The sequence below is a fragment of the Cricetulus griseus genome, assembly GCF_003668045.3.
Source record: "Cricetulus griseus strain 17A/GY chromosome 1 unlocalized genomic scaffold, alternate assembly CriGri-PICRH-1.0 chr1_1, whole genome shotgun sequence".
Lineage (NCBI taxonomy): Eukaryota > Metazoa > Chordata > Mammalia > Rodentia > Cricetidae > Cricetulus > Cricetulus griseus.
The window spans coordinates 11311973-11338248 of record NW_023276807.1 but is presented as its reverse complement, the minus strand read 5'-3'; the positions used below and the strand labels follow the sequence as shown (position 1 = coordinate 11338248).

The following is a 26276-nucleotide window of genomic DNA, read 5'->3' as shown; positions in this document are numbered from 1 at the left end:
AGTCATGTATAAAGAAAGAAAAATCATTTATTCCATCTAAGATACAGTAAATTAAATATAAGGTCAGACATTAATGTGACAATTGGCAAAACTTAAATAAAAATTATAGGTCAAGGGCTAGGATGACGACTGGCCGAGTAGATCCCCAGAACCCATGTAAAAAGTTGGGCACGGTCGCTTGCACCTGTAACTCCAGGAGTGGGGAGGTGGGTCTAGACAGGAGGATCACTGGAGTTTGCTGGCCACTGGTGTTAGCATTCAGGCACACCAAGAGCAGGTGCTTCCAGTACTCAGTTCTCTGATGTGCTCAGGGTTCTGACTAGCTATGCTCCCTCTAAAAGGTGGAACCCTACTGCTTTCTCTCTTCTTCCTCTTCCTCTCTCCTGCCCATGTGTCTCTCTCTAGCTCTCTGCCCCTCTCTGTATACTCCACCCCCACCCCCAGTGCTGGGGAGATGGCTTAGCCTGTAAAAGCACTTGCTGCACAAGTCTGAAGACCCAATTTCCAATTCTCATGTCCGGATAAAGGAAAAAGCCAGAGCAGCAGTGCACACCTGTAACTGCAGCATTGCTGTGATAAAATGGGAGTTGGAGACAGAACAGTTTAGAAGCTCATGGAACAGCTAGCTTAGAGTATAAGGTAGACAGGGAGAACCAAACTCCACAAAAACTGTCCTACGGCTTCTCCACACCTATATTCACACCTCCAAATGCCCACTTCCCACAGAGAATAATTAATTAATTTTAAAAATAATTTTTAAAAGGTGGTACAAGTGTTATGGGAGTGACCAAATACTTTTTGATTGGCTCTAAGGCCTACTCCATGAGATGGAACTCATACTAGGAATTGTTAAGGGTGCCAAGAACCTGTGCCTAAATAAATAGGCCAGGAACCCTAGACCCAATATTATTATTATGCTTAATGAACGTAATATTAAAGTAACTCATAGATCAGAGCACCTCTCAACCCTCTTCAAAGAAGTTTGACCTTGCAGCAAATGGCAATTCACACAGAGACCTTCAACTGGGAAACCTGTAGACAGTGGAGTGCTTGTCCCTGAATGGAACATTCATATCACACCCCTCCTCAAAGAAAGGGGACAGCAAGATAGTAGGAGCTGGAGGAGAGAGATAAGAAAGGAAACAGTGTTTTCCAGATGCCATTTGAACACACAGCAATTGTGACAGCATGCATGAGCTCTGAACAAGCCTGATAAAATCCCACTACTAGGTGAGCTATTGACATTTGCTAGGAGAGAGAGAGAGAGAGAGAGAGAGAGAGAGAGAGAGAGAGAGAGAGAGAGAGAGAGAGAGAGAGAGAGAGAGAGAGTACAGGAGCCATTTCCAAGACCAACTGAGGAACACAAACTGGATTCAGTAGAGAGAGTAAAGAAATAATCATCTCAAAGTTGGGGGGCAAGGAATGGGAGGGCAGAAAGGAGGTGAGTATGTTCAAAATACATTGTCTGAATTTCCCAAAGAATTAATAACATATTGTTAAAAGGTAAAGTATTAAGCATGAGTTTAAAACAAAGCATTTTTTGTTTTGTTTTTCCAGACAGGGTTTCTCTGTGTATCCTTGGCTGTCCTGGCACTCGCTCTGTAGACTCACAGAGATCTGCCTGCCTCTGCCTCCCCAGTACTGGGTCATGCACAACCACCACCCAGACAAAGCCTATTTTGTGTACACAGCATATGTGGAGCTCTTTCTTTTTAGTGAGTCTGGCACCTGATGCTGGAACAGTTGGTGTACTCCGTGGTTTCAATCTACCATGTTGCTTTGTGTTTTCTATCTTGTGGACTGCATTTTTCTCCCTTGTCCTCCTTTCCTATCATTTAAAACCAGAACAACTGAATAGTCTTTTAGTTACCATTTTCTCTGTGACTTCTGTACTAGCTGTCTGTCTTTGTTCTTTTTTAAGGTGGTCTTAATAGTTCCAGAGTTCATCTTATCAATGTCTATAAATAATGTACCCTTTTATATACACAGGCAGACTAGAGAGCTCAACTCTTCTATCCACTGCTCCCGTCCTTTGTTCTACTGTTATACGTGAGATGCACACCATGTAGTAAACCTCATAAAATCTAATTATTTGTTTTTATAAATCTGCTAATTAAAATTTTAATCAGGAAACATTCTTTTTTTTTTTTTTTTTGGTAGGTATCAATGAGCTTTCCTGGTGCTCTTCATTCTTTCGTTAAATCTGTTCCCACCTGGAATGGCCTCTAGCAATTCCTAAAGTGCCAGTTTGCTAGACAAGTCTTTCTTTCTTTCTTTCTTTCTTTCTTTCTTTCTTTCTTTCTTTCTTTCTTTCTTCCTTTCTCCTCCTCTTCTTCTTCTTCTTCTTCTTCTTCTTCTTCTTCTTCTTCTTCTTCTTCTTCTTCTTCTTCTTCTTCTTCTTTTCTTTTTTTTTCCAAGACAGGGTTTTTCTGTGTAGCTTTGGAGCCTATTCTCGTACTCACTCTGGAGACCAGGCTGGCCTCGAACTCACAGAGATCCCCCTGCCTCTGCCTCCCGAGTGCTGGGATTAAAGGCGTGTGCCACCAATGCCCGGCTTAGACAAGTGTTTGTTTCTTATCCACAATTGCCTTATCTCTGTCTGGAAATACCTTCATTTTTAAAGTATATTTCAATGTAGGAGACACTTCTGGCCAGCCTACCCAAGCTGCAGGTGCCCAGGCCGGCCTGGGCATGCGCGGCAGGCACTCTCTCCCTGCTCCAAGCCTGCCTCTATGTCCAGAGACTGCTGACGAAGGGACACACTTGACTCAGAGACACCAATGAGAAAAAGACAAAGCAGCAGAGTCAGCAGCCTGAGCCAATGGGACCTTGGGAGGGGGTATAAAGGCAGGCCTAACTTCCTTAATAAACGAGTCTGCAGCACTCTCTGCTACACGCTGACTCCCGGTGCCCGAGTCATTGGTGCTGCTTCTCACCCCCTCCCCTGAGGGGTGTCCCAGCAGGGTAACCCACAACATTTAGACACCATTTAGAGCATTTGTGTTTCAGGTGCCTTAACAAAGCCAGCATCTGATTTCAATACTCTCTTCCAATGTACTAGTTTTCCACAAATGAACTTCACAAGAATTTGTATCTCTGCTGTCCTCCAAGAACCTGAACTGGGGGTGGGGTGGGGGAGGGGGAGATCTACAACTCCAGTATATAGAGAATTCTAAGATAACGAAAGCAGGCTACTCTTCTCTTGTTTCTACCACTTTCTTACCAGTTATTCTAATAATGATGACTTTCTTTCCCAATGCCTCAAGTGGATTCTGCCCTCCTTTGCATTCTTTCCTGTCTAATTCCTACTTGTATTACAATTCCATGGCTAATTTTCAATCTCCTAGAATCAAAATGTGCCTTCCTTTGTACTATGTTGGTTATAGATGAGTCAGTTCTAGAGCTCATAGAACTCATGAGAAGTTACTAAGGTCTTACAAACCTGATACTCTTACAAGACAAGGGTACGTCTGCTTTATATATACAAAACAAGTGAAGAACTACAGCTTGGACCCTACATGTCCCTGAAAGCCCCATGTTTGGGGGCTTGGTCCCCAGAAAGACACTGTAATAGGTTAGACTTGGTGAGAGGTCTTTAGGTCATTGGGAGCATGTCATTGAAGGACCCGTGAGACCTCAGTCCTTTCTCCATCTCTGGACTCTCTGATGATGAAGTGAGTAGTTTGATTTTGCCACGCTGTGCTGGGATTTAAATGTCCAAAACTGAGTTAAAACAAACCTTTTCTCTTTGTCAGTTGATTACTACAGGTCTTTGTTACAGTCACAGGAAACCATTCCAGAACAGTGTGCTATATAACTGAAGGGACCTGCTCCCCTTTCGGCAGCCATAACAGCCGAACACATGCTTGCCATAAACCTGCCTTGGTTACTTAGAGGTCAGATGCCTGTCTCGTGACAAGGAACCCATCAGAAGTTAGGCACTAGAAAATCAGATGCCTGCCTTGTGACAAGGAACCAATCAGAAGTTAGCTGGTGGTGCTATGCTTTATGACTCTGGGTGTGCTTTACAGACAAGCGCACAGCAATGACGTAGAGAGCATAACAACCACCCTGGGAGGGCCTATGGGCCATAACAACCAGTTGACCAATAAACACAGGGCAAGCCCTCCAAGCCTGGAGGCACACCAATCCTGAGCCTGTGAGTACCCCTAGACACTCCCCTTACACTGTCCTATAAGATCTCTTGGGAGGCCCTAGGAGCCGTCTTTTGCTAGCCATCCGCCATGGCGGGTGGGTGAAAGACCCGAGCTAACATGGGGTTAGCTCATTAAATTACAATAAAGCCTCGTGCAGTTTGCATCAAGCTCTCAAATCCACCTGGTGATTGGGGTGACCGAGAACGTGGCCTGGGACCCCGGATACCTGAGTTTTCCAGGGGTCTAACAATAACTACCATGTGAGAATTCAGATTTACACTGGGTTTTCCAAACATAATATTTAGAAATATTTGGCATAAAGCCATGGTCACATCTTATGCCAGCACTTGGGAGCAGAGGCAGGTAGATCTCTGTAAGTCTGAGGCCAATCTGGTCAACATAAAGAGTTCCAGGCCAGCTAGGTTTACATAGTAAAATCGTGTCCCCCCCCCCCCAAAAAAAAAAAAAACAGAAAAGAAAAACACTGCTAATCCTACCTATTGAGAATAAGACCATTACCACAGTTTAAAGCCATATTTGAAGCAAGCTTTTAATTAAATAGTGGCCAGGTAGATGGGCTCTGGTCAGGTCCATAGCTAGGTTCCTAGGAAATGGCCCTGAATCACAGTTTGCAGCAGCTTAAGAAGGAAAACCCATAATTCATTGCATTTCTCATCATGTCCAGTCAGAAGCAAACATATATCCTGATGCATTTCTTGCCTGTGAACCTCCTGCCCCCATGTGATCAGGCATATCCAGTGCAGATGGGTCAAACAAACTTGTTTAGGGGAATGAAAACATGTGGCTTGCTATCTCCCACAAACAACAGCCTCCAACATTTCAGGAAGTATCTGTCCTTGAGCAAGGGGCTTGCAGATCAGAGACATTTTTGCTTAATGGATCCCTTAGGCATGGTAATTAAAACTGAAAATGTAAGTTTGGCTCTCACAACACGACATAACATTTTTATAGGATAGCATTGTCTGTTCACTAAAGAATGATCCAGGGAAGTGAGCAAGAGAAGTGTGTAGGAACCATAGAGGAAAGGAAGCATGTTTTCATGTTGTCATATATAAGTCCTACTTACCTTTTCTGTTGATATGAACTGAGGCCAAGTGTTGTCTCGGTCTGCAAAAGGAAGAAAATAACCAAAGTTTTATATTACCGATGGAAGAACTAGCAAAATATGTTTTTTATCTTTTACTTTCATCCCATTCCCACAATTGATTTTCAGGTTAAACCTTTTCCCCAAAATCTCACAAATAGGCCAACTATGTAATTAAAATGAGACTAATTTGGTTCAATTTTAAGCATATATGGAATACCACAAACTAATGTTACTGATTGTCTTATGTTGGGCAAACAATACAAATCCCATAGGGAAATCTCCTTTACAATCACTCGTATAAGGTCATGAGACCTAGAGTGTTCACTTCCTCCCAACTGCCAGTGAGGTGCTGATATCTAATGGCTGCTGCCATTATGGAGTTGAAGACACAGGGGAATCTGAGGGCAAACCATAAGTAATAAATAAATATTTAAACTATGAGAAATGATTAAAAATACTGGGAAGGTGCTGTGAAAGGGTCTAAACAAGTGATGCACATGAGAAAAGTGCATCTGAAGAGCTATGTTTACACTAAACTCTGAAAGGAACATGGAAGTCACACATGTAGTAAAAGAGGAAAGAACATGGTACATCCAAAAAACAGACTGCAGGGTTATTTGGCTGCACTTGAAGGAGAAAAGAATCAGAAAATGAGGCGGCAAGGCAAGGCAGGAGTCAGAGATATCCACACTGTTAAGAAGCCATGGCAACGTCTAGATCAAGTACTCCAGATGCAATTCAAGGGATATCATGCAGTAAGAGACCAGCAGACCTAGTCTGACTTAGTATTAAGATATTATTCTGGAGGGTTGGGGATTTAGCTCAGTGGTAGAGTGTTTGCCTAGCAAGCTCAAGGCCCTGGGTTTGATCCTTAGCTCTGGTTGTAGTGTGGAGGATGAATTAGAGGCCCAGAGAAAGAAGTTGGGAACAGTTACTATAGTTCAGCGATGAAGGACATAATGATGAAGAAAGGGTGCCAATGTTCTAAAGAACACCACTGATGAATGCAGCCCAAGGGCTAATTGCTGGACTGTAAAAATTAGGAAAGCAAGACTGCCATTACTTTCTCCATTAGTAATACTGTTTTTAAAGAGTACTCTGGCAAATGTGTATGGGGAAGATAAGGCAGATGTGATTAAATGTTTTTAGTTTTGAAAGTATTTGCTAAGTAAAGTATAAAGGAGCTGTAACTTTTTTTTTTGAAAAATCTTCAACTTTCTATATTTAAAGAAAAATTTCTTTAATTTTAATTATTAAAGTTATAGTCACACACTCTCTCCCAAGAACATATAAAAAACATCTAACATTTATGCTTTGGATATAGATCAGTTGGTAGAATGTATGCCTAGCATACACAAGACCCTGGGATCAATGCCCAGAAAAACAACAAAAAAATGTGGGTTGGGGAGCAAAGAAATTGATACGACATCTCCCCAAAGGAGACACACACACTGGCAGCAGACACAGGGAAAGAGACTCAACAACAATAATTCATTATAGAAATGCAAATTGAATACTAACACTATTTCCTACATGCTAGATGGCTATTTCTTAAAAATAAAAAACGGGGTGGGGGGAGCACATACACAGGCAGGCCTAGTAGCTGGAACCTAAAGTTCCAGACAGAAGGAAGATCTACACAGGTTCAAGGCCATCCTAGGCTACAGAGTGAGATGCCTACCTCAAAAAACAAAAACACCTAAACCAGAAACACACACACACACACACACACACACACACACACACACACACACACACAGAGAGAGAGACAGAGAGAGACAGAGAGAGAGACAGAGAGAGACAGAGACAGAGACAGAGACAGAATGAGAATGTGGAAAATTGGTATTGGGGATATGTAAAATAGCAAATACTATGAAAATTAGCATATTAATTCTCCAAAAAGCTAAACACAGAATTATCACACAATACAACAATCTCACTTCTGGCTATCCACCCCAAACTCCCAAGCCAATACTAAAAAATAAACAAACTAAACTCCCATAAACCACCACCCCTGAAAATGAAACTCAGCAGACCATGTATGAACCCATATTCAAGGCAGCCATTTTCAGAACACCAAAAGGTAGAACAATGAAAGTACTCTGACTGGGTCAACCAAAGGAGGTTTGAGCATACACTGGATCTATTCAGCTTTATAAAGGAAGGGAAAAGATGCACACTACAATGTACAAACCCTGAGAACTAACTATGATGCTCTAAGTGACATAAACCACTCACAAAAGACACAATCTATATGAGTACACCTTCATAACACACTTAGAACAGTCACATCATGGGTAGAACAGTCATAGGTGCCAGGCACCAGGAAAGAAGGAATGGAACTCATTGCTTAATAGATAAAGAATTTCAGTTTTGGAGAAGTTTTGGAGTTAGATGGTGGAGATCACTGTCCAACACTGCTGAACTGTACACTTTAAAATGGCAATTCTACATCTAGGCCACATGTTTTATACATTTAAAAAAAACTCTATTAATCAAGACAATACAGTAATACTGGCAATAAAGATAGATAATGAAACTTGGCAAGTCATGTATACAATCACCAAATTTTTAACAAAACCATCAATGACATTCAGTAGAGAACCAAATGTCCTGTTAACAGATGGTGCTAGAACAGCCAGATAATGTAGTGAGGAAACATAAGTCTTTACCCTATTTTATATCATGCACACAAATTAATCTCATGGTGTGGACTGCATGGTGGCCATTGCTGCTTGACAAAGGTCCATCATTTTGACATTGCAGACCACACTTCTCCAGCACCTTTTTACTTTCATTTGTAATGATGCTCAATATTGATGTCTTCCCCTTTGGGAAATTTTATGCGGGCTTTAGTAAAGAATGAAAGTATGTACTATATAGCCTCTCTAAACAAAATAGTTCTTCAGAAAAACATCTCCGACACTTCCGAACCAGGATTCCCATTGTGCCCTCCTAATTATATCTCTATAATTAGAGATTTACTAGATATATGTGTGTTGTGGAATACTACTTTTACTAGGCAAAGATGCGTTACATTTGTTTATGCTGTGGACTATTACTTTAACTGTGTAAAGGTGTGTTACATTTGTTTAGCTATAAAAGGATGTATGTTTAGTTATGTAAAAGACGTGTTATATCTTATTTTGCCTTGCCTGCCTCCAGCACCTGAATGGTCATATAAAGAGCTGAATGGCCAATAGCTGGGCAGAGAAAGGATAGGCAGGAGGAGAAATCTAAGCTCAAAGGAGAATGAGAGAAGAAGAAAGAATGAGAAGCGCCTGGGACCAGCCAGGCAGTCACCAGGCAGCATACACGAGAAGCAGTGAAAGTAAGATATACAGAAAGAAAGGAAAGTAAAAAGCCCTGAGGCAAAAGGTAGATAAACAGAAACAAGTTAATTTAAAAGAGCTAGCCAGAATGAACCTAAGCTAGGCTGAGCATTCAAAACTAATAAGTCTCTGTATCATGATTTGGGAGATGCTTGGTGGCTTAAAATAGGAAAAAAAAAAAAAAAAAAAAAAAAAAAAAGAAAAGCCAGGTACACACCTGATCCAAGGATGAAATTCAGACCCCGACCCTGAGGCCATTAAAGGCAAAGGTTCAGTTAATAAATACAGAGAAATCAGATTGGTATGGTATAATGGGAAGAGAGTAAGACATCAGGACCTTCCCTTTGGGAGTGTTATGAGGGGAACAGACCCACATAGTAAGATATAGTAAGACTAAGACACTGTGGTATAGTTAGTGTCTGATCCCCCCCCCCCCAGTCTTTTTCCAAGGTCAGGCATTAGGGTAAGAGTCTCCATTCCCTGGGGGTTTGAGGAAAGTTCCTGCTTGTTAAAGCAGTCATTCTCCTTATCTCTGGAAGGAGGGACTTGTGGTCCTTTCATTAGCATAGGACTTGGTGCCTACTGTCAAGGTCAAGGCTAGATTCCTACACCTGATCTCAAGCCACACCCCAGATCACATGCCCCCTTTTCTCCCATTTAATCACATGTGCAACTATAGAATCTTTCTTAAATTAACTCTGCTGGGAGCCATCCTGATTTACCCTTAGATGGTGTCCATCTCCCCTCCCACCCCCACCCCCACCGACTCCACACATTCTCTTGGGGACCTCAACCTTTTCAGCAACTCAGAAAAAAAATCTTAAAAAAAAAAAATCACAGCTCTATGGTGTTAGATTTTTATTTAAATTAAAGATAAAGAAGAAAAGAGGCGGATGAGAGATGTTAACCAGTTTATTATTAGGCCCAGCAGAGTACGGAGACTAAGAGAGAAGAGGAACAGGGGTCATGGGGGACCGCCATGGCCGGTCACCACAGAGAGGCAGAGAAAGCGCACAGGTGGGAGAAGAGAAGGGCAGAGCAGAGCGAAGAGTAGAGAGGGAGTAAAGAGAGAGAAGTGTAGATGGGCAGGGATTAAAGGGGTCCTCTGCACCTGTATGCAGATTTAGTTCCCATGGAACCCTGGGCTGACTAGGGTACTGCCTGTTCGCCAGGTAACAGGGGCAGGCCAGCATAATGCCTGAACCTTTCATATGGAAAAAATAAATTCTAAAGCTTCAGCAACAAAACACAACACTATCTTTGCAACTCTGGAACAGACAAAAATGTCAACAAGAAAACCCACCATGCACAAAAAACAAACAAACAAACAAAAAAAAAAAAAACTGGGCATTGGTGGCCTACGCCTTTAATCCCATTTAATCCCAGCACTCAGGAGGCAAAGGCAGGCTGATCTCTGTGAGTTCGAAGGCAGCCTGGTCTACAGAGCAAGTTCTAGGACAGGCTCCAAAGCAATATAGAGAAACCCTGTCTCAAAAAACAAAAAACGCTATCCATTAAAAACAAAACAAACCCAACCAATCAAATACACTAGATGTCAAAACATACATTCCCCAAGACTCTGTAATGAAAACAAAAAGGCAAACTACAAATTAAGAGAAAATATTTGCCAATATTTTATGAAGAGGGCTTTTACCTTAACTATACAAGCAACAAATATTGAGAAATAACACAGTATTTCACAGAGACATAAATCAACGCCAAACTAGATACTACACTTATATTGAAATGTTCAGAATTAAAAAGAACTATGCCAAGGGTTAGCAAGAGTATAGGGTGACTGGAATGCACATTCAGTGCTGATGGGAATAAGAAGACTGAACACTGTAGAAAGGTGAGACAATTTCTTACACAACAGATGTGTGCCTTCTATATGACCCAGTCACCTCAACTTCTAGATAGCTGTCCAAGAGAAACAAAAGCATTTACCTATACAAGGACTTTTATGTGAATGTTCCCAAAAGCTTTGTGATAACAATGCTAGAACAACCCAAAGTTCTGCCAACAGGCAAATGGGTACATAAACTGTGGCATACCAATACAACTGAATATTTCTCAGCAACAAAAAGACAAATTATTGATATATACAATAAGCAAATCTCGAAATTATTATGGTAAGTGTTGAAATCCAGTGACAGAAAGCTGAACAAAGGTTGCCAAGAGGTAAGAATAAGAGTACAGTAAACTGTTGGGTGAGGTGAATGTGTTCATTATTGGACTGTAGTTACATTTCCTAGGTGTAAAACAGCACGTCAACCTTTCACTTTGTGTAATTTAAACATGTACACTGTATGCTGTTCACACATTAATAAAGGATGATCAAAGAATTTGAGCATGACAAGCCATGCTCCCATGTAAACAGAAATAAAACTCAGGAAATAATAGATGCAATTTGAGGAATAAAACATCATAAAGACAATGAAGCAAAAGATCAGAGACAAAAAAGCAAAACTACTCAGGAATTACAAACCAGGAAACCATCATATGAAAAATTAGCTGATATTCAATACGAAGTAAGATTAGAAAAACAAACTAAATGCTTCTTACTGAAGTATAAGCCAAAGACACAACAGAAAAACCATCATTTAGCTATAATAATTAAAATCTCACAACAGGCAAACACCATGCCTTAAGTGTTGAAAGGAGAAAATGGCATTAAATGATCTTTGAATCTGAGGTAATTTGAGAAATAAAAACTTGAACTTATCTTTAAAGTGTATCTTAAAATTGAATTTAAAGATGGAAGCAATACAACAAAAAATAAAAAATAGTGAAGAAAGAATAAAAATTAGGTGGAAAAGATTAAACACACCTTTAGGAAGAAAAAAACAACATAATTTATTTTTTAAAAAGAATTGTCAAACAGAAGGAGTTCCAGGACAGGCTCCAAAGCAATACATAAAAACCCTGTCTTGAAAAACCAAAAAGAATTGTCAAAAATTAAAGCTTAACTAGAAACAATTCAAGTAAAAAAAAAAAAAAAAAAAAAGAACAAAAATAGGACATGTGTGAAAAACAAATATAAAAGGCAATTTGTGACATGAGTAACTGTACAGTGAAAAAGTTTCTTAATCACAGTGAAAAGATGTACGTGTGTGTGTGTGTGTGTGTGTGTGTGTGTGTGTGTGTGTGTGTGTGTGTACGTACATGCATGTGTGTATTGAAGTGTAAACAAAGAACAAGAATAGGTAATTCACTCCAGAAAAGTAGAGGCTGGAGAAATAGCTCAGAAGTTAAGAGGTTCCGTGTTGTGGCATATTTGTACTCTGTGTGAAAATGTATTGTTGTGACTGTTGTAATAAAAAGTTGAATGGCCTGGCCGCCAGGCGTTGGTGGCACACACCTTTAATCCCAGCACTAGGGAGGCAGAGTCAGGCTGATCTCTGTGAGTTCGAGACCAGCCTGGTCTCCAAAGCGTGTGCCAGGACAGCCTCCAAAGCTACACAGAGAAACCCTGTCTCGAAAAACAAAACAAAACAAACCAAACAAACAAACAAAAGCTGAATGGCCAATAGCTAGTCAGGGGATATAGGTGGGATTTCAGGGCAGAGAAAGAACTCTAGGAAGAAAGCAGAGTTGCCAACTCAAACACGGAGGAAGCAGCATGAGCAGTATTAAAAGTAACGAGCCACACTCAGAATGTAGATTAAAATAAATGGGCTAACTTAAGTCATAAGAGCTAGTGGGACAGGCCTAAGCTAAGGCCCAGCTTTCATAACTAATAGTAAGTCTCCATGCTGTTTGTTACTTGGGAGCTGGCAGTAAGGAGAAAGACTGATTACACACTGTTTTTGAGGAAGAACTAGGTTCAAGTCCCAGAACCCATATGATAGATCACAACCATCCACAATTCCGGTTCCAGGGGTTCTGATGTCCTCTCTGACCTCTGTGGGGACCAGGCATGCAGGTGACACACATACACATTTGTGGGGGAAAAGTTCTACTAAAAAAAATGAGCCACGACCGTCTGACAAAGATGATTGCTTCATTAAAGAGTAAAGGTCTACAGAGGATAATTAGATTTTACCAGCCGAGGGAAAGGACCTATGACCTATCACACCCCAAGACAGAGTGTAACAGGAGTCTCTTGGGCTCGAGAAAACATCTGAATCATGTACAGTGGGTCACCTATCATAAATGACTGTCACTAGTGTTTCCATAAAAAGTTTCCCCAATCAGAGAAACCCGACATGGTAATCCCAGAGTTAATCCAAATTATCCTTCTACCCTGCCTATCCAGAAGAGCCCATGAGAGACTCCTTCCCACTTGCAATTCATACTGCACATATGCAGTGCTCACCACTGGGCTGCCAATTCCCCACCAATTTGCACACATCCTCTCAGATGGCTACCCATCTCTAAATAGGATTCACGGGGGTGGGGGTGGGACCCAGTCTACTTCAATCAAACACACTGCACACATACTTATGTAACATGCTCTCAGTACTATCAGTTCTCATCATAAAAGCAACATATACAATAACCTGATTTCCATAGCTAGGTCATAGGGATGGATCCCTGTGAGTTAAGAATAAGTTCTAGGGGCTTTCATGTTGTTAGTGCAGGGATGGAGCCCATTAGTTCAGGGTCCTGAACATGCTGAGCAATCACCACCACTAAACAACTTCCCCAGTCCTTAAGAAGAAGCATTCTTTAAAATGTATTTATTTTTAATTTACATGCATTGCTGTTTTGCCTGGATGTATGTCTGTGTGAGGGTGGGTGTTGGATTCATTGGAAGTGGAGTTACAGTTGTGAACTGCCATATAGGTGCTGGGAATTGAACCCAGGTCCTCTGGAAGAGCAGCCAGTACTTTTAACCACTAACCCATTTCTCTAGCCCAAGATGAAGCATTTTTAATTGTCAGAAATAATGTGCTATCCCATCAAATGGGGAAAGACCAGAGGTTTAATAACCACTGTAAGATGCACAGGGCATTCTCCCCTCAACTCCCCAAACAATGAACTACTTAAATGTAGCTGAAAATGTAAATGTTACCAAGACTGAAAACCATGCTACAACCTAAACTTTATGATATGTCACTAAAGTTTTCATTTGTATTTGGGTGTGTATGAGTGCGAATGGCACAGGTCAATGTTGGGTATGTTTCTCCATTGCTCTGCACCTTATTTCTTCAGACAAGGGTCTTTTCTCACTGAATCTGGAGGTCAATTTGGCTAGACTACCTGGCCAATGAGCTCCAAGGATTCTAATATTATTTTCCACCTACCCCCAGGGCTCAGGTTACCAACATGCACAATACCAGTGTTTTTTGGAATCCTAATTCAGGCCCTTAGACAGAACAAGCACTTTACTGACAGAGCCATCTTCCATCTCCCTTAATTTTTAATTGTAGGAACATCTTCTTGCATTATAATCAAAGTGTATGACTGTCATACCAATTGTGAATATTTCCAGTGGCCTCTGGCTTAATGAAAAAATGGCTATTTGTGATTAAAAATTAGTTGCTAGGTTATAAAAATACCTATGTAGTGTGAGGAAACAAAACTATGCTTGCAGAGAACAAGCACCAAAAGGAAATTAATCAAAGCATTAATCTGTATTACATTTGGGTAGTGAGATACAGAGTAATTCTCCCTCATCCAGCCATACAGTACAGTGGGTTAAGAATTTAGGCTTTTAAGGGAAATGCTTGGTTTTTAAATCCTAGTCTTATCACTTACTCGTCACTTACTAGCTCACCTAAAAATAATCATAAATTAACGACAATAACATGCACTTAGGAATTCAGAGGGCTGGAGAGATATCTCAGCAGTTAAGTACACTGGCTGCTCTTCCCGAGGTCCTGAGTTCAATTCCCAGCAACCATGGGCTCACGATATCTATACTGGGATCTGATGCCCTCTTCTGGCATGCAGGCATACATTAAGACAGAGCATACATACCTAAAATAATTAAGTAAAACAAAAAGAATTTAGAGATCGGGGCTCTAGCTCAGTGACAAAGTGCTCTCTAGCACACACAGACCCTAAAACTGACCCTCCACAACAACAACAACATAGAGCATGTCTAGGACTTGGCAAAACCCAGCAAGTATTACTTGTCTGTGTTTTCTGTAAACTTTCACAAATGTCTCTTGTAATTCAAGGCTCTGTGCTTATTAAAAGAAAAGGTGAGTATTCTAAGTGTGTGTACAAGTCAACCCCACTCCTTCTCCCTTCCTTTTCCCTAAGGGAACAGAAGCCCACTCCTAAGACAATTTAGAGGAGACAGTCATGTATAACCCACAGGCCAAGCCACTTTGTGACTGGTTTTAATCTGCTCTCCAGGTACTGGAGATGGGTGCTTTTGTACCACAGTAACAAAAGCTGAGTAGTTAAAATGGAGACAGCTAGCACCTGAACCCTCAGACAGTTAATGTCTGATCCTTACAGAAAGACCATCAACCTCTCCAGAAGCAGTATCATGGTACCTCTTTTCCAAAACCACTAAATCCCTGCATTTGAAAACCCTCCACAGACAGCATGATGTGTCATATGTTTACATGAGAAACAATGGAAACCACTGCTCCTGGTGGATTCAAATACAACCCTGATTCTATGTAGCCAGAGTCAGATGAGAATCCAAGATGATGACTGAGCCCTGGCTCTATAACCTGTACTTCTGACAAACCAACTATAAATACAAGGTCATCCATGATCTCCTATTTGATTATTCACTGGAACAGTTCATGGAACTCAGAACACCACTCCACTTAACAATTTCACTTCCATCCTGAACAGACCTGTCATCAGGACACCAGGAAACAGCCACATGGTTATGTTTACCAAGAATGAAGCTCTCTACCAAGCTCTGGTATGCAGCACTTTGATTAGGGTCTCATTACACAGATACAAAAGGGGTTTTCTGAAACGGAAGACAAATGAGTGCAAACAACGTGGTGTCAGATCACACCAGTGTTCTGGTGACCTACTGCTGCAAAATAAGCCTCTCCAGAGTTTAGTGGCTTAAATATTTTTATCTACCCCATTTGGGGGTTGATGGAGCCTAAGTCACTAGTTCTCACTCATGTCTTCTTTGTGCTTGCAGTCAATTGTAAATCCAAGTTGCATTCGCAGGAAGGTTCAGGTGTGCATTAGTCCAGGTTTCTCTGTGGCTTTGGAGCCTGTCCTGGAACTAGCTCTTGTAGACCAGGCTGGTCTCAAACTCACAGAGATCCACCTGCCTCTGCCTCCAGTGATCCCTTAGCAGGAACAGAACATTCTGCCACACTGCATTTGTCAGGATGCTATTACTGTTCTGCACAACATATATTGATTTAGTTTCCTACCAAGATTTTTAATTCTCTCTAAACTGATCTCCAAATCCAATATAATCATACATAATAAAATCCTAAGAGTGTACACAAACTTTAAAAGTGCACATGGAAAGCAAGGGACTTTATGACAACCAAGGCACACACATGTGTGAGCTCACACATGCATGCTGAGGCCAAGAGTTAACCTTGGGTGTTCTCTCTGGAAAGTCATTCACCTTGTTTTATGAGACAAAGTCTCTTACTGAGATTTGGAGCTCACTGATTAGACTAGGCTGGCTGGCCAGTGAGCACCAGGGATGCTTCTTCTCTACCTCTCCAGCCCTAGGGTTATATGTGCATGGTGCCGCGCCCAGTTCTTATGTGGGCGCTAGGAACCTAACTGGGCTCTAATGCTTGCTATGTGAGCACTTTACTGACCGAGCTATTTTCCCAAACCCATAATCCAGTTCTTCAGCAAGACACAAAACACACTAAATATAACAAAAACTGACAGACTAAACTTCACAAATAAAGAATTTCTGTTTATCTGAAGACACAATTACATAAGTCAAAAGAACAACCCATCAAGTAGGAATAGATAGTTCTGATGCATATACCCACTAAAGGTTTAGATAATGAAATTGAGTTTGTTACTGATGAATCAGGGGCTCAATAAAGAGTTTGTATCTAAAAATCTATAAGGAGTTCCCACTAAACAATAGAAAAACACAGAAATGTAACAAGAGAGACAGAGCACACATGAGAATGAAAATAAACAAATGTACTTACTTAAATGTAAATCAAGAAATTCCTGATAATGGGATTATAAACTGCAACCACAACTTTAGGAAACTATTGGCACTGTCTACTAAAACCTAAGACACAAGATGGCTTGGCAGGTAAAGGCATCTACTGTCAAGACTGACAGCCTGGAACCACATGGCATAAAGAGCATAAACTCCCATGAGGTTGTCCTGACTTTCACAAACACCCACACACATACAAACACACAAAATAAAACATGAAAAAACAACTCCAGCTGAAGATACATAACCTATATGACCCAGTAACTGTCCCTTACTCTATGAGAAGCATATTTACTAAGAGAAAGTCAAGGATACACAAATTAAGCATATCCATATATTGTGGAAGTTGCAATTAAAACAAGTTTTTCATTCATATAGAAAGCCTTAGAAACATAATTCTGGAAGAAAAAAAAAAGAAAGAAACATAATTCTGAGAAAAAGAAGCCAAAACCAATATAAATAACATGAACTTGAAACCACAAGTGAAACTATGATACTTACAGCTTAAGGCTCAAATGGTTAAAATTATAGCAAAAGGAAACTGCAGTGAAATTAATGGCCAATTTCTGAGACTACTGGTTTTGAGAGAACTTGAGGGGCACTTCTACCAGTTCTGGCTTGATTCTGCTCTTAACATTTAAGCTGGTGATACAGACATATTGACTGGCTATACAACCCCTACTATATCTTATGCCATTTTATACACCTATATATGAAAGTAGAGCTCACAACTGACCCTTTAAAAATAATTTAAGTGGCTAGTTAAAAAAAATTAAATTGTATAATTGTATATGTGCCACCCATGAAGGTGCTAGAACCATACTCCAACTTTTTTTGTTGTTGTTGTTTTGTTTTTCAAGACAGTGTTTCTCTGTGTAGCCTGGCTGTCCTGGAATTCACTCGGAAGACCAGGCTGGCTTTGAACTCAAAGAGTTCTGCCAGTCTCTATCTCCCAAGGGCTGGGATTAAAGGTGTGCACCACCAATGCCAGGTTTACACTCCAACATGTTAAAATTCTGTTTATTATTTGACAGAGCAGTGACAAGCATACAGAGCTAACTCATATTCCTCAAAACTTACCTTCATTTGCTTATATGAGAATTAGGTTAAGAAGGGGATTAATGCTCATAAATGGGTAATGTTTTATTACTTCATTGTATATGTCAAAGGAGCAAGACGGGAGGAGCCATTCTAATCAGTTAGGAGGGAGCGGTTCAGCCACTGCATCCTACCAAGCTAAATCTTAATGCAAACTTCCTGTTGTGATGCAAATTTCTCTGGGTCCCCGCCCATCTTAGGAATCCTTTGCTCTTCATGTACTCTGTGTAGTAAATCTAAGTAGCCTTGCTAAACAGGGGAGACAGGAGGGACAAGGACTCAAGTGCCAACTACAGAAATCACAGGCTAAGGGGAGTATGATTTCTAGTCCTACTATGCTAAGTGGTACTCCAAGGGGTACACCTGAGAAACTGCATATGTCTTGTGCTATGGAAAGATTCTGAAGGTATGGTGGGAGATAGGCTGGCTGGGTTCCTGCTCTAGCAACTGAATACTAAACAAGTCACTTTTTATGCACTTTGTGTTCCTTAGCTTTATAAATTAAGGGAAGCAAGATTTTGACCAGTTTTTGAGTTTGGTAAATTATACTATCAAATAAACAATTACTATGAGTCGAGCCATGCAAAGGTAACATGAAGTTGTAACTCGCTGTATGCAGCATTCAACATTAGGCTTTCTGCACAAGTCTTGGTAAGGTTTTATTGTGGCTGATAGCAACACAAGCCACCTTAGCAGATCTATTTCCTGTATTGTCTTGATCTAATTTAAATTTTTGCTTTCTTGCCTTTATTATAAGCTACAGGAATATCTTTTCAGAATTATCAGTCAGGTATAGTAGTTCACCCTTGTAATCTCAGCACATGGGAGGTTGAAGCAAAAAAATAAATAAATCATCATACCTAGTTTTTTTTTTTTTTCTTGAAACAGCTCTGGCTATCCTGGAACTCCCTTTGTAGATCATGCTAGCCCCAAACTCACAAAGATAGCCTGCCTCTGCTCCGGAGTAAGGGGATTAACAGCATGTGCCACACCACCTCGGGCCAACCATGGGCTCCAGTGTGTGGTCCTGTCTCAGAAGATTTAAGTCATTTAGTTAGACACAAGCAAAAAAGTCACATGTGCCACTGCAATAGTGCACATGCAGGCTGAGCTCCACAGTGAGGGAGGCCCATCGGAAAACAAACCCATAGTGCAACACAGACAGGAGGAGCTCTAGGTCAGTCCCAGTCCACAGAGTTAAAGGACTTTGAGCACTTCTCTTAACTTAAACCTTGGTTTCCCTTGAACATAAAATGAGTGAAATGTTAGCAGGCATGCTACCTGACAACATGGTGCCTGTCATCATTACGGTAGGTAAGCGGTAACAAACATCTTGTATGTCAGATCTTAGGAAATGGGAGGAGGAAGCAGCCAGAGTGCTAATGTGTAACCCCACATGGCTCCCATGAAGGCTTCCAAATCCACAGGCTCGCAGATGGCCCTGGTTAAACATACTGGGTGTTAAAACACATGATTTTTTTTTTTTAAAGGACCTGTAAGGACAAGGGGTGGGAAGAGAAGGAAGCACACAGATGGTAGGGGTGAGAGTAATCAGAATGTAATGTTTACATGTATGAAAATGTCAAAAAAAATCAGAGAGTTGAAATGGACATAGTGGATATGAATAGTAACCCTGCTACTCGGGAGGCTAAAGCAGCAGGATCTCGAGTTTGAGGGCCTTCTCAACAAAACAGAACAAAAGAAAACAATCAGATTGTTAGTGAAGGTGCCTTTTCAGCTCTGCAGTTCTTGTTCTCCAGATGAGAGGACTGAATGGTTTTCAGACAGAATCTGAGCTAGGTTTGAAAAGAAGGCCAGAATACTATTAGACTCCCCATTCTAATTTCATGTATAATATAGTTAAAGATATAGCTTAGCAAGTGGAGGATATCCAGACAAAAGACTAAAACCGTCCACTCCGCACAGTGGACATTCTTTTCTAGGTAAGTGCTGAGGCCCCACACTGATGCAGTGTTCCACTCAATGGCTACACTGTAACTTACTTACCTATAGCTTCCATACTACAAGGAAATCACTTTTCAGAGAAATGTTTACTCTAAATGGTTGTTCTAGTAGGAGATTTATGTAATGCCTCCATTGACTGCCTAGAGTTCATAAAATGTACCAGTTAGATTTTTTCAAAGAAAAAATTACCAAAAAAATTAACCAAAAAATTACCTGTAGTAGCCCTCCATCGTCAAAACGCAGTACTTCTATTATGCTCTCTGACTGAATGAATGCTGGGAAGGAAACAAAAACAAACATCACTGACAGGTACCGAAATCCAATTTCAACAAATGCTTACCTTAAAGCAAATACAATCGTACATTTTAATATATTGCTTACTAGGGAATGTAGGCTAATGGTAGAGCATTTGCTTAGCATGTGTGAGGGCCTTAAGGTCAATGCTGGCATCCAAAACAAACCAATGAAACACTGCTTGTTGGACAGTAATGGTTAACTCCTCAGAACTTTAACAACTTTAAATGTTTTGCCATGTAACTGTGATTAATACTAGTAGCAAATCAACTTCAAGAATCCATCTGTGCAAGCTGCTTTGAAAATATCTACCCCTGCTGTTGTAAGAAAAGGCAGAGTATTCAGACTCAACTGGCTGCAGAAGATCACAAGCATGCAGGCATTTATTTCACTTCAACTGATCAGCTGGAATTCTGTACCATCTGCTCTACTGCAATGACAATATGCCTAGGGGTGGGCAGTTAGGAGGGACTTGGTGAGTAAGTGGATAGGGAAAATAGCAACAAAACAACAAAAAAACCTTATCCAAAAACAACAACAAAAAACCCCAAAACCCACTTTATCCATTGCAAGAAACCGTGCACAATAAACAAGGCAAAGACAAAATATGCAAAAGCCAGTACAGCTGTTTTGTACAATATGGCAATGACAAGCTTAATATGTACCAAAATCATTTGAAAGCATCCACATGTAGATCTGTGAGATTTCTTACAGTAGTTTATTCATAACTATCTATACTGTATTTACAAATATATGCATCAACCTCCATGAAATAGGATGGTGTGTGTATGCGGGGTGGGGGTAGGGAGATGGGGATGGGGACAAATGGACCTGGAAATTAATAGAATCTAAAAGAGGAAAGTCAAAAGAAACTAAACATGAACTGTATGGCAGCCAGAAAGGCTGTTTCCACAGAGTTAGCAATTCGGATGCCACTAAACTGAAACTGAATGACTGAATACAGACACAGATCAGCATTAAGAGCACTGGCTGCTCTTCCAGAGAACCAAGGTTTGATTTCCAGTACCCATGTGGAAGCTAATATCTGTAACTCCAGTTCTAGGGGATCTGGCACCTTCTTCTGGCCTCTGCACACACATAGTACACAGACAAACATGCAGGCAAACACTCACATGTAAGCTAAAAATGAATAAACTTCAAAACAACAACAACAACAACAAACAAACCCCCAAGAGAGAAAGCCAATGTTAGAATACAGCAGACATACAATTCCTTACTCAGTCAGTGACCACAGCTACCACACAGAGCCTGAGTTCTGTCTACTCTCCAATGAAATGAATTAGGGCTTCTAGAGAAATGGCTACTTCTAGGACATACACACAATGACAAGAGTACCTTAGCATGTCAGAAAGAAGACAGTACTAAAACATACTAATGAGAATTTGTATAGAGAAGAAAGTTAACAGAAAGAGCTCCCAAATGAGCAAAGCTAGAACAATCTGTGCAACCAAATGAGGTGGTGCCAGACTATATGTCAAGTACAAAATAAACACCCATGAGTCCATACTGAAATAAGCAAATTATTGAATAAAAATTCGGGAAGAGACAAATCTCCATGCAGAAATACAAACAATTTATATAGAAACTGCTTTCTACTGGACAGACGTGGTGGCACACACATATAATCCCAGCACTGGGAAGGTGGAGACAGAAGATGAGTAGTTGAAGGTCAGTCTCAGTTACATAGTGAGTTCAAGACCAACCTGTGCTTCACAAGACTGACAAAAGGACGAGGGGTGTTACCTTTACTGTTTAAACACAATATGGCTTCCTTCTAAAGAATACAGTTTGGGAAGGGAGAAGAACTTTACAGTGGAGAGAGCTCAGCTAGATCAAGATCAACACTAACTATGAGAAGGTATATTGCAAACAAGCATCCTTGATCTGATGTAAGAAAAATCTTCCCCTAAACATTCTATTTCAGTCTAATTGTGAGAAAAATCCTAGACAAAACCCAAGGAACATGACCTACAAAATATCTGATTAGTTAGTGATTCCCAAAACTGCCAAGGTCATCAAAAACAGACAAGGAAAGCCTAAGGAGTCTTAGATGGATTTCAGAACATAACGGGAGCAGGGCACTAAAACTAAAGAAATCTGACTAAAATATGGAATATTGTTAGTAAGAGTGGTTTGATACCGTTTTGTTAATTGTTTTAAAAAGTAAAACACTAATGTAAAATGTTAGTAATAGGGGAAACTAGGGGCAGGGTAGATGGGGACTCTACCTTTGCAATTCTATCTAAAACTGTCCTAAAATACAAAAGCTTATTTTTTTTTTTTTTTAAGAAAGTGAATCAATAATGTATCGTCTGGCTGAATATAGAGTCCACTGGCTCCTGTCTGCTTGTGTGGTGGGATTCAGGGGTGAAGCTCACTATGCAATTTCACACACCTGGCTTTTATAACAGGGCAAAAAGGAAGCCATTGAGTGGAAAGAAATTAGCTGGTCAGATTGCCTAACTGGATGATGTTTTCCTTCTTGCTGAGCATTCCAGACCCCTTCATGCAGTAACCTCAGCAATGTGATTTTGGGAAACCCCATTCATTATCTGCATTTTTTTCAACCCCAGAGTCAAACTGCTCCATTTCTGCTCACCTCTTCCAGTCCTTGGCACATGTATGATATCCAGTACACACTGAACATGTAGACGAAACCTATCTTTTTGCTTGGGTAACAGTGCTGGAGTTTGTCCTAGAGCAGGTGACCTTTCCTGGTTATGTTCCCTCTAGTCCTAGCTTATAATGTGATATCAAAGCTGCTACCTATGCATTCTGTACAAGAACCTCTTTGAATAAAGTGACAGACTACTCAGAAGAACCCAACAGGCTCTGCCTAGCTTACCCACTCCATTCTTTATGCCTCTCAACTTTTAACACAATCTTAAATTCCAGACCGGCCAGAAAACATTTCAGTTACATCCCTGAAAACATGCTTACTGACAAGAACACTACACTCAAAAGAATGGCAGGGAGAGGGTCACATTGTAAAGTACAAAAAGAGCTTACTTAAAAGCTCTGCACCTAGCCGAGCGGTGTGGCTCACGCCTTTAATCCCAGCACTCGGGAGGCAGAGGCAGGTGGATCTCTGTGAGTTCGAGGCCAGCCTGGTGCCAGGATAGGCTCCAAAGGTACACAGAGAAACCCTGTCCCGAAAAACCAAAAAAAAAAAAAAAAAAAAAAAAAAAAAAAAAAAAAAAAAAAAAAAAAAAAAAAAGCTCTGCACCTAGTTAGCAGAGGAAACCAGTAAGAGGTGGGCCTCTGTCTGGCACCTATTCCTAGTTGTTCAACAGGGTCATAATTTCATCTAACTGATGAACACAGCAACCCTAATCTGAGTGCACTCTGCTCTTAATTAGGAGACTTAAAAGAATATCATGAATTTTATCAACTGGGAAAATTAATAGCAGTTCCTAGGATAGTCATAAAACATTGTATTACACATCATTGGCTTTCTTTAAAGATACAGAAATAAACATAATTTATTATTTAATGAAACAAATTAGGATAGTTGGCTCTAGGTGACCAATCACTTTAAATTATATGCCTAGGACAGGAAGGCATTAGCCACACACTTAATACTTTTAAATATTGAGTTACTGGCTATGTCATATTGTGTAGGCTGGCCTCAAACTCACAATCCTGCCTCAGCCTCCAGAATATATATAATCTCGACTTCTGAATCCGTTACTACTTTCAAGCAAGTGTGACGTTAATCCTCATGGCTAACAGGACCTCTGGGCAATCTAATTTTTAAGACGAGGCCTGCCTCTCTGACACGTGAGGGAAGGAGCTGTGAGGGTGAGGTGTGCACTCTTGTGATGCTGGGTTCACTGGGTGAGCTCTATGATGAACTCCTGACCTTCACCCTCAGCATTATCCTTTCCAGTGTAAACCTCTCATGTGCCAGCTGTTAATGACTCACTTTCCAAAACGAAACTAAGAAGCAAGTGTGTTTATTTTTCTATTTCATTTAGTAAATAAAAAATGGACATTTAGACCTGGGGCTGTTGCTCAGGACACTTTGCCTAGCCTGTACAAAGCTTTGGGTTCAATTCCCAGGCAGACCAGATGACATTGGAACCGCTCTGAAAACTAGGATGTTATTGATCCCACAGCCTACAACAGCAGTTTCAGACCTGTGAGATAAGTAAGCTAGCCTCCTGCTAAAGAAAAGACTAATGTAATACCTGAAGTCTCCAAACAAGCAGAAACAATCAGTGCCTACCACAAACAGATGGACCAAAAAGCATGACACATAATCATGAAATATTACTTAGTCAAAAAACATGGATGGACCCTGTAAATGTTATGTAGGGGACATAAACTAGGCACAGAAATTCAAATATTCTAATTCTACTTACATGAAGTATGCAAAGTAGACAAATTAATGGACATAGAAAGTACTGGAAAGTGGGTAGTGAGGGGTTAATTGCTTAACAGATATTTAGTCTCGGGATGATGAACCCTTTAGTAGAAAATGATGGTTGCCCAGCAACTATCTATGTAACTAATGTTACCAGATTATATGACTAAAAATACTTAGAAGATTACACGTTGTTTAAAATTTATAGAACAAACTAATTTTAATGTATACAACATACTTTTCAACAAAATATTAACAAACTGAACCTAGCAATGCAAAAAGATTCCATGCTATAACCAAGGTTTTTGTTCAAGGAATACAAGCTGACTCAAAACTTCAAACTCAACCATGGTATGTAACTATCAATGGTCAGAAGAACTGAAACAGTCCACAAGCCCTATGCTCATTCATGGCAGAGCTGTCTACAAGGCAAGGAGGATGGACTGCCCCAACCTTGGCCTGCAGGCAGCACCCTACTCACTGAGCAGAGCGTAAATGTACTCCCTGGGGCTTGGGACAGTACCACTTCTACTCAACATACTACCAGAAGCCCTAGCAACAAGGTTAAAACAATCTTTTTCAAAGAAATAAAACTATCTGCATTTGCAGACTAGATAATTGTGTATATAATGCCAAGAACAAAGGAAAGAAAAAGGAACCAAATTACTTAGAGTAAGTAGATTTAGCAAAGTTGCAAAAACAAACTCAAACCCCCAAATTGAATCACATTTCTATATATTAGCATGAATATGTGAGAAATTATCCAAATAAAATTAAATACTTAGGTACTGTATAGTGCATATACACTAAAATCTACAAAATGATGACAAAGTCTAGATAATTAGTGATGCAGCTACTAGCAAGCTGCCCCCTACTCCAGTAAATAACCCGCCATTCCTCTTGAATGCAGCCCTAATTACATTCATCGGGTCACAAAGCAACAAGACATGGTGGGGCTGTGGAGGGGGGATGGGACATATGAACTTGTTGGGAAGAGTTCAGCGGAAGTTGGAGGTGCTAAGAGTGACGGGGGGCTGAAAAAACCCAAATGCATTATCTACATGTACGAAATCATCAAACAATTTTCAAAAATAGTTTCAGAAGGAAAATGCTTAAAAGTCTAAGTGATCAAACATACCAGATTCACGGGCTGAAAAATGTAAACATGTCACATCTTTACAAAAGGACTCATGAGTTTAAAACAAATCCTATGAAAACCTCAAGACAGTTTTTTGTAAATACAAACTACCTGAGATAGTATCTTGACTTTCAAAAGGTTTTACGCCATTTATGAAAATGGAAAAACTGAAGGACTTTGAAAATCCTTTCTTCCACAAAAAAGGGACAATTTAGAGACCAAAAAGACCCAGTGAAATATGTGGCATTTACACAGCTCTGCTCCCATTCTCTTCTTTCTGGCTGTATGGCAACTCTAACCAGTCACCTCCACAGTGGGAACCAGCCTGGCAGTAGTCACCGGCAGGCAGCAGAGCTGGCAAGCCTTCAAAGGCTCATTTCCAGAGAACTGTCTATGTGACCTGTACGCTGAGTCCTGATGAGGCTCCGCCTGGACAGCTGACTTTGATCTGACACAGAGCTGTCTCTCTGCAGAAAACTTTGAACCTTAGGAACATTGGTCAGAGAGATTCACATGTTTCAGTTCTGTTTTTTAATCTAAAGACATTTCATCTCGAAGGGCATCTAGCTATTGGGGAAACTATTCTGACATGTTTACTAAAGCTCTGGCCCTTGTTCTGCTATTGTAAAGCATTTCAATGTGGCAACAAGCCTAAGTCAATAAGCCTAAAAAGGAGGCAGAGGGAGCCTGGATGCTGCTCATTTGCAGTCATCC

The 26276-nt window shown here is 40.5% G+C and overlaps 1 protein-coding gene across 1 annotated transcript in view; it reads right to left on the bottom strand.

Moving 5' to 3' along the window:
• Tmem131 (transmembrane protein 131) overlaps positions 1-26276 on the bottom strand; it is a 143887-nt gene that overhangs the window by 83271 nt on the left and 34340 nt on the right. Inside the window, exons 2-3 of the mRNA XM_027386850.2 lie at positions 19957-20018; positions 5245-5285 (exon numbers count right to left, since the gene is read on the bottom strand). Of these exons, the coding sequence (XP_027242651.1) occupies positions 5245-5285; positions 19957-20018 (103 nt within the window). The remainder of the gene's footprint in view (positions 1-5244; positions 5286-19956; positions 20019-26276) is intronic.